This window comes from Prunus persica, chromosome G5 (assembly GCF_000346465.2).
Source record: "Prunus persica cultivar Lovell chromosome G5, Prunus_persica_NCBIv2, whole genome shotgun sequence".
In the NCBI taxonomy this organism is placed as follows: Eukaryota; Viridiplantae; Streptophyta; class Magnoliopsida; order Rosales; family Rosaceae; genus Prunus; species Prunus persica.
In genome coordinates, this window is record NC_034013.1 from 12,638,600 (window position 1) to 12,647,341 (window position 8,742).

Genomic DNA, 8,742 nt, shown 5'->3' on the forward strand with positions numbered 1-8,742 from the left:
CGTTGTAACAAAACTGGTGGTGGTCACAAGAAACTAGTTTGTTTCCGACATGTTCTTATATTATATTCTTCAAGATTTACCCATATTCGGCACATAATTACTTTGTATTTTTGTTTGTTCATCAATTATATACTATCACTTATTTTCAAAATATTATACGTACCCTTCAAAAAATGACATTCATATGATTTAGGGGTGCATTTTCCATTATTTACCACATGAGAGAGAGATGAGACCAAGACAACAATAAAAACAAGGATTTTTACTGAATTTCATCTTATCTTTATCATATCATTAACTTGACATTTTATGACTTAGGTCTTAGGGCATTTGACAAACCCAACAACAATACACAGGCAACAATTTCCACAAGGTCTAGCTATGACTATAGCTGATTAAGCGCCATCTGAGACTTGGACAGTTGAAGAGGAAGAAAATTATAGCCTCCCATTATCTCATTTTTCCCAGGCTACTTTTATATATCCACCTCTCTACCCCCCTATCGCTCTCTGCTAATTTCGAAAACTAACATATGCATATCACATCGACTTGACTTGAAGAGGGCTTATATTTTTCTTAACCACTTTTTGATGAATTTCTCCAAATCTTCTCAAGCTCTCTAGCAAACGCCTTCTGCCTCCCAATCACAATGGTGATGTGATCTTTCTTCTCGATCACCTTCACGCGAGCCCGAGGGATTTTCGACTGCACATTGTAGCTGCACTCTACTGGGATTAGCTCGTCGTCTTTGCCGTGAAACACATTCACATCACATTTTAGATGGTCTCTCACAACGTCTAAGTATTTGTCCATCTTGCCGGCTGTGCCACATATAATGTTGTGCAGTGTGTGCCATGCTGCGTTGTGAGTGTGGCAGAAGAACCCTTCATACAAGAAAGTTCTGATCCTGCAGATTACCAACACAAAAAAACAAATTAATAATAACTAGATTAAATTTAATAAGTCAATTCATTACGTACAAAAATAATAGATTCCATGTGCTGCCTTTTTTTTCTTCTTTTTTTGAAGCGTATGTATCATATGTACTCATTATATATCTATCAATCAATTTTATCATAGATGGATGCCACCTATTTATATAAAAGATGTTATAATAAATGATTTTTATTGAATTTGCAGCAACATTTTCCGGCATAATAAATGACGAAACCAAATTAAGTTGGAGCTTCTAAGTCATCGGTCTCCATCGGTTGTGACTTTGGTCTCCTAAATAATTGACCCACGTCCCTCAGCAGCTGCGGGGAAGAAATTGAAAATTGACCTTCTCCCCTATTATTTTACATTTGAATTAAATTCTACACCAAAGTCATATCTAATGTACGACAACGTTTCATTGAGAATTTGTTAAGAATTTCTAATCTTATTCGTTGCAGCGCATGTATGAAAAATATGTGATGTTACATATAAGAATTTCTAACCTCCCTCGAATAAATGCAAATGTTACAAAGTTATGGACCCATGAGACATTGACTGGTTAATGCAAACACAAGCTGGACCTGGACCAGCTCAGCTGCCGTGGTATTTACTAATTGGAGATGATGGGTGGGTTAGGATGTATCGGTTATCGTCACAGTGGACCAATCAATGCCGATGCGTACAAAAAAGGGTCCACAAGTACCGTTTTGAAAGCTTAGAAAATTAGTAATGGCATAAAAGAATAACGTGGTTTCGTGTGTCTAGAAATGGGCTTTGGTGGTTGGAAATGAAGCACAATATTCTACAAGGTGATGGTGAATTGATGAATTCAGTTGAAGAAAGTTACCTGTTTCTTGTCACAAGTTTGGTAAGAAATTCCACAATTCGGTGGTTCTTGCAAATCAGTAAACAAATAGTCCTTGAGATGTGCTCGTACCAGCAAGCAATGGAGGCACCAAAGGCAATCACTGGCCACACCCGCCTTGGAGCCACCCTTCTCATCACATATTGTGTTGCTTGTTCACCCTTTGGTATTGGGTAATATGGCTGCCACGTCAAGGGTTCAAAAAATAGGGTTAAAGCCAATTAAACTTGTGGACAAATAAATGTACACTTTTATAAATGTGATCACATGATATGACGACAATTTTTGTGCTTATGTTTAAAACTACCATCTTCTAAAAAAGACGTGATTCTAAATATGATTAAGCATAACATTAGGACAAGAAAATTCAAAAATGTGGGTAAGGGTCATAATCAAGAGGTTGAACTTACAGGTGCAAGTAAGGTGAGGGACTTGATGGAGAGAGGGTGTTTAACAGCAAGAGCAAGGGCCAAAATGCAACCCAAAGAATGAGCCACAATGTGGAAGGATTTAACTTTGTTGGGTTCAAGCACAGATCTCTCTATCATCTCCAAATGCTCTCTGAGGGTATACATGGAGTCAGTTGGCTTTGGGCTCCTCCCAAACCCCAACAGATCAATAGCAAAAAGCCTAAAACTTGATTTTGCAGCACTTGAAAAGTTTGGGAACAATGTTTCAGTCCAAAATGCTGATGATGAAATAAACCCATGTATGAAAAGCACATTTTCTTGTGCCTTATAATCTGAAATGGCATGAAGAAATAAGTCACATAATACAGATTTTGTGATATATATTTTGTGAAAAAGAGAAAATTATTTTACCTTTGGGTCCCTCAGTTCTAACATAGAGGGTTTCTTTGCTATTAGAGGTCCAAGAGGTACAAAATTTACAATCACAATCAGACCATCTTGGGATTGGATGGCATTGTTGGCCTCCAATCTTGCCTTGAAGCATTTCAACAATGGTGGAGTTGACAGTGAAAGTGGATCTCACAGTCCCTTTCTTGGTCTCCTTCATGGTCAGCTTTGAGACCTCAGACAAGAGGGAAGGCCTTGTGTAGAGAGTGTCTGAGATCTCCTCAAGTTGCAGCTTGGTGGAGCTAAGGCACACAATTTTAGACTCACCTTGCTCAGAGACCAAGATTTTGCCACTGCTAGTAATGGCTTCTTTGGATGAGGAGCAATAGCAAGGCTTCCATTCAGCTTCAATGAAAAAATCAGCAACTCTGTACAGAAAACAGAGGAGGAAATCCACAAGGTCTAGAACTGAGAACACAATGAAGCTCACAGCCTCGTTTATGACCCTACCAACCAATGCCAAAGCAGATTTGGCCTTGCCTATGGAAGCCATATAAGCTCTAAGACACACCAACCCAAAATTGTATAAGTGGTGAAATAAGAGGCGGAGAGAAGAAGGGTTCCTATAGAAAATGCAATGTCATAGATATAATCGGGTTGCTTGGTCTCTCAAGAGCAATTAGCTGTAGCTGAGCTTCCTCTTCCTCCGCCTCTCTCTCTCTCTTAATAGAAAACCCAAATGCTTGAAATAAGAAGTGAAGGGCTAGAAGAATAAAAGGATGTGGGTCAAGGTCATGACTCTTCACTATCTACAAATGGCTGATGAAAGCAACCATGGGACGACCTTGTCCACTCCCCCCTAGCTAGGTTATAAGAAACCCATGTTACATTTGATTGAAGCGTGTGGGAGATTGAAGCGTGAGAGAGAGAGAGAGAGAGAGAGAGAGGGTTTGCAAATGCAATATTGACAATCCAAGTTATCAACAGATGGGAGTTAAATGTATTGATTGTTCATAAACATAGTTTGTTGGCCAAGATAAAAGGTAGGTGGTAGTTGAACCCCCCATGTATAGCAACAAATTCTCCTCAGCAAAGATTTGGACTTACAAATAAAGCATACTTTTATATATCCACCTCTCTCTCCAAAGAAAAATTTGTTCTATAATTAATCAAAGATATCGAAGGTCGACTAAGTTGTTTCTTCTTGGCATCACAAACCCAAAACCCGTGCCACAAGGAGAGGAAAAAGAAAAAGGATGGGCATATTGCTTGCCCATGATAAATTCTAGGGTACAATTTTTTCTCATCCACTAGGTTACACCTCATCCTTTGCAGCTCAAAGTTGCCCAACTCATTAATGTCCCCTAAGACTTATTTATTTTTTGTGGGAAAATGAACTGGTACTCCCAAACCTCTAATATTTATTGCAGGCTGCCTAGGCCACATGACTGCCTCCTAACCCAATAGACGACCATTCTCCCTCCCACCGTTCCAACAAGGTCATTGAAAATTTTCTAGCATAATTAACTTTATTAATTGGTCATCCTGCGGACAAATTAAGATCCATAAGCATAATACAAGACTTTTGAGTGGCGAATGGGTTTGTTCGTGTGGTTTTCGGTTTGAGTGATTTAAAGAGCTAATTGATTTCATTCATGACACCCTATTAGAATTCTTATAATAGAGGTAAGCCCCTCAAATATTTTTCAATGATCAATAAAATTTCTCTCATATCGCCGACATTCCCTTAGAAAAAAAAATCCACAACCATATATACAAGACTTTTGTTACTTTTCTATGCATGATAATTATTTGACGGTCGATGAAAACAATAAGGGAGCTAGCTAGCACCGGCACTGCATGGTTCATAATGAGGTCTACTTCTTGTGAACATCGGTTGAGATATCCTTTTCCGATGAAACCCACAAGTTGATTTATTGTTGGGAATGTTAGCAGTAGAGCAAATCAACATGCATGTATGCATGCATGCTGGCTTGTCCAAATTTTACATCGATAGGTTGATCGATAAGGACACAAACACAGTACTAATAATCGTACTTTGGGAAGTTAATTAGAATTAACGTAGCTAAAGTGCTTAACATTAACTATGCATGGCTCTATTCATTTGGGAAAAGCTGGCTTGGAATATACTTGCTTAATTGGTCGGCTTAATTTATTATTGTGTGATTTTGCTGTTAAAAAAAAGGAATAAAAAGAAAGAAACAGCTTTGCGACTTTTATATATATTATTCAAGCAAGTAAACTCCTAGTGAACAATAAAAGTCAGGGAGTAAAACTTGCAATTTAAAACAAGCTTTGCGTCTGAATTTAAAGACAAACAGGTAGTCTAGCTAAATTATATTTCATCCCACAGAGTTTTTAGTTTCTAATCTACAAAGACTTTACAATTTGTGTCATGGGAAGAGAGAGAGAGAGAGAGAGAGAGAGAGAGAGAGAGAGAGAGAGGTGGGGGCGGTGGGAGTTTGCACTAGTTTATTATAGTCACTCGCTCACATATATAGGCGACTGATAATTGTTTATTGATATGAATATCTCATCATATCACACCAATTGACAACTTATAGTTAACATTTTTGTGGATAACTAGCCTAATAATCAAAACACGGGGGGGTTGGGGTGTTGGGGGGAGGGGGGAGAGAGAGAGTGAATTAAATTATAATGAATCAAGAAAAACTATCATGCGATATTCGGGTACGACATATCAGTAAAATGTGTGTACATGACAAACTATTTGGGGCTCTGTCATACATCGCACGCACAGATCTTTTGATCGTTTTTAGCAATTAGCTTATGGTTCTTTGGAACTGTCTCGTTTGTGCAGATCTTCCAAAATATTCAATTATGAGAAACCCCATTAAGGAAATAAAACAATTATTAATGACAGAGACCCCTATCAAGATTATACACAGATCAATATATATGTGCTAAAATACACAATAAGCCCAATACACAGACTTGTTGTCACCTATAACCCCTTTAGCAGCGAATTTAATTCTGTACTTCACTTCTCTGCAGTAGCAGAGTCGGTGGTGAGAGCCCACCAAATCAATCAAACCAGAAAATATTGTGACCCTTTGATACTTCTCTATCCCCGTCGTTCCCTTTTTATCTTTCTCATCTTCTTAAAAGTGACATGACGAGAAAGATAAAGAAAAATGAAATCAATGAAACGGGGCTAGGCTAGGCCAGCCAAGCCATGACCAATTCCAAATATATTGATGTCATGTAAAATCTCACACAGACCTTTTCAAAGATTATGTTACCTGCTAAAGCAGGCCATGCAATTTATGCATCATCTATAAAAATAACCCATGTGAATTCTCAACCTTAAAACTTTTCTTCAATATTGGCAATGGAGGCCCTTAAGATTTCTCAGTGTTTTCTGCTATGGTTTATGTGCTCAACTGTTCTGTTTTTGAATGCCTTGCAGCCCTGTTTTGCTTTCACTTCATTTGTGTTTGGAGATTCTTTGGTTGATGCAGGAAACAATGACTACATTTTCACGCTCTCAAAGGCAGATTCTCCTCCTTATGGCATTGATTTTAAGCCTTCTGGAGGACATCCCACCGGTCGATTCACAAATGGTCGAACCATTTCAGACATTGTAGGTAAATGCACTTAATGTTAATTTGCTTCCACCAACCCTAGCTTGACTTGGTGCTCTCTTAGCTAATTTCTAAATAGTCATCAACTAATTCCTTCGGTCATTTAATGTTCTATGAAGCAACTCAATTATCCCAACATGAAAAAAAATTAACAAGAAAAATAGGGTCTAAGAATTCATCAGAGTGCCTGAGTTTTAAATTGGGTCACAAGATTTTTATTTATTTTATTTTTGTACTTTTTTTATGTGTCACACATGATAATGCAGAAGCCATTAATTACCATTTATGCCATGCATGAAGATGATCTTTTTTTTCTTTTTCTTTTTTAAATGGGGCCCCATAATTTTTTTTAGAATTGACATTTTAAATTGGCGTTTGTTTGGTTTTGTTGACTAATCATAATAATTAGCCATTTTATTACTAATCGTAGCTAATTTGCATGGTGCAATCAGGTCAAGCTTTTGGAGCCAAGTCATTTCCTCCACCTTATCTAGCACCAAACGCTCAAGCCAACTCAATCCTCGGAGGAATTAATTATGCTTCTGGAGCCTCTGGAATATTAGATGAAACGGGGGTTTTATTTGTAAGTAATTATAATTAGGAACTTTAATCACAACCCCATTTAAATTAATCTCACAGATTTGTTATTATTATTGAACACAGATTGGAAGAGTTCCTCTGCGTGAGCAAGTAAATAATTTTGAGCACAGCAGAAGTTACATGGTGAAAGTAATGGGAGAGAAGAATACAATGGAGTTTCTAAAGAAGGCAATCTTCTCAGTCACTATTGGATCCAATGATTTCCTCAACTATTTCCAACCAACCATACCTGTTTTTGGTAATGGCAAAGTCTCTCCTAACTTGTTCCAAGACTTCATGGTCTCTAACTTGACTATACATCTCAAGGTACAAACTTTAACCAATCATCTAATCAGAGCTTAATTAGCCCAAAATAAACAATAATTAAGCTTACGATTTTGATATCTCTTTGATCTAATTATGTATGTAAGTTTCTGTGTGAAGAGATTGCACTTGTTGGGAGCTAGAAAGTTCATTGTGGTAGGAGTTGGACCACTAGGATGCATACCCTTTATTCGTGCCATCAAATTATTACCTAGTGGACAGTGCTCTGCTGTGGTGAATGAGTTGATCCAAGGCTACAATACCAAACTGAATGGGGTTTTGGATCAACTAAATCAAGAATTGGGTCCTGAAGCTATCTTTGTTTATGCAAATTCCTTTGATATCTTCATGAAGATTATAGGAAATTATCATCAATATGGTAACCAGCTTTCAAAACCAGAGCTACCCTTTAATTCATTTTATTGTCTTATGAAGTGAGTTTGATAATTTTTTGGTTTTGCTAGGATTTGAGGATGCAAATGAGCCATGCTGTGGTGGGTACTTTCCACCATTTATTTGCTTCAAGAGCAGTGGTACAAACAGAAGCACTGCGTTGTGTGCCGATCGGTCGAAGTATGTGTTCTGGGATGCATATCATCCTACAGAAGCTGCAAATATGATCATAGCCAAGGGGTTACTTGACGGGGATGAAAGTGTTAGCTATCCCATTAACATCCGCGAGCTTTACAAATATAACTCCTAGTGTGACATATATATATAACCTACTTCAAAATGTTGGCCCGAAATTGCAATGTAGGCAGGGAATGCATTGAACTAAAATGTTTATGTTTGATCATAATATTAAATCATTGAATGAATATCATGAAGGCTGTTTCATTCTTTAAGTTTTATAGGTGTTGTACTTATGGGACATAATAATTTACAACAGATTATTGGTTCTTTAATGAGATCCAACTAAAACTAAAATAAAAAACAGAAGAAATGAAGAGGCCAGCTTTGCAGGACCAAACACAGATTTAAAGTTGCAGAAACACAGAAGATGGAAGAAGCATCATTCTTAAAACAGATTTCAGCCTTCAATTACAAAGGTCAACTCTGGCAATAGTTTCTGACACAGATATAAACTCCAAGGAGAAGTCAACCCCCTGCCAATCTTGCAATTTGTTTTCTAGGAAAATGTTTTAGAAGTTGAGAAAAGAAAATTAATGAAAACAATTGGCTTCTCTTCTGTAACACCATCTTCCCCATTCAATTCCTTTGAACAATGAATATCAGAAAAACATTTCTTTGTAAGAAATTAAGGGGGTTGACCATGCATGGCTCTTCCTCCATTACAATTTTATTCTGTTTGCCAACTACCATCATCAACCACATAAATGAAACTAATAAGTCAAAATGCAGACCCTGCATGATTTTTAATACTCAATCTGCAGACCTGTTGACCTGCTAAAGAACCTAGTAATGGAAATCCAAACCACAGTTCAAGTTTGTGAGGAAATGTACACTTGCAACACACAAATCAATGATGTTGTTGTATATATACACTGTTTCCTTCCCAATGCTCTGAGATAGTATGAAAACCAAGATAAATTACTAGAGGTTTTTTCTTTTTTCTTTTTGGTTTTTCGGGTTTGATGTGTATAACTTTAATAAT

General features: G+C 37.3%; 2 protein-coding genes across 2 annotated transcripts; one reads left to right on the top strand and one right to left on the bottom strand.

The window, feature by feature from the left end:
- Positions 243-3,546, bottom strand: LOC18775985 (probable lysophospholipase BODYGUARD 3). Its single transcript, XM_007209052.2, has 4 exons — positions 2,623-3,546; positions 2,212-2,543; positions 1,784-1,983; positions 243-907 (listed from the first exon to the last, which is right to left on the bottom strand). Exons 1-4 carry the CDS (start codon positions 3,149-3,151, stop codon positions 577-579), a joined length of 1,392 nt encoding a protein of 463 aa, XP_007209114.1. The 5' UTR covers positions 3,152-3,546; the 3' UTR covers positions 243-576.
- Positions 5,972-7,940, top strand: LOC18775989 (GDSL esterase/lipase At5g41890). Its single transcript, XM_007210919.2, has 5 exons — positions 5,972-6,227; positions 6,677-6,807; positions 6,888-7,130; positions 7,248-7,506; positions 7,592-7,940. Exons 1-5 carry the CDS (start codon positions 5,972-5,974, stop codon positions 7,828-7,830), a joined length of 1,128 nt encoding a protein of 375 aa, XP_007210981.1. The 3' UTR covers positions 7,831-7,940.

Bases quoted from the DNA above. Each gene is read 5' to 3' on its own strand.
- LOC18775989 (XM_007210919.2), top strand. From the start codon at position 5,972: ATGGAGGCCCTTAAGATTTCTCAGTGTTTTCTGCTATGGTTTATGTGC. The intron at 6,228-6,676 runs GTAAATGCACTT...TGGTGCAATCAG, and splicing joins AACCATTTCAGACATTGTAG to GTCAAGCTTTTGGAGCCAAG. The intron at 7,507-7,591 runs GTAACCAGCTTT...TGGTTTTGCTAG, and splicing joins AGGAAATTATCATCAATATG to GATTTGAGGATGCAAATGAG.
- LOC18775985 (XM_007209052.2), bottom strand. From the start codon at position 3,151: ATGGCTTCCATAGGCAAGGCCAAATCTGCTTTGGCATTGGTTGGTAGG. The intron at 2,544-2,622 runs GTAAAATAATTT...ATGCCATTTCAG, and splicing joins TAGAACTGAGGGACCCAAAG to ATTATAAGGCACAAGAAAAT. The intron at 908-1,783 runs GTAACTTTCTTC...GGTAATCTGCAG, and splicing joins AAACTTGTGACAAGAAACAG to GATCAGAACTTTCTTGTATG.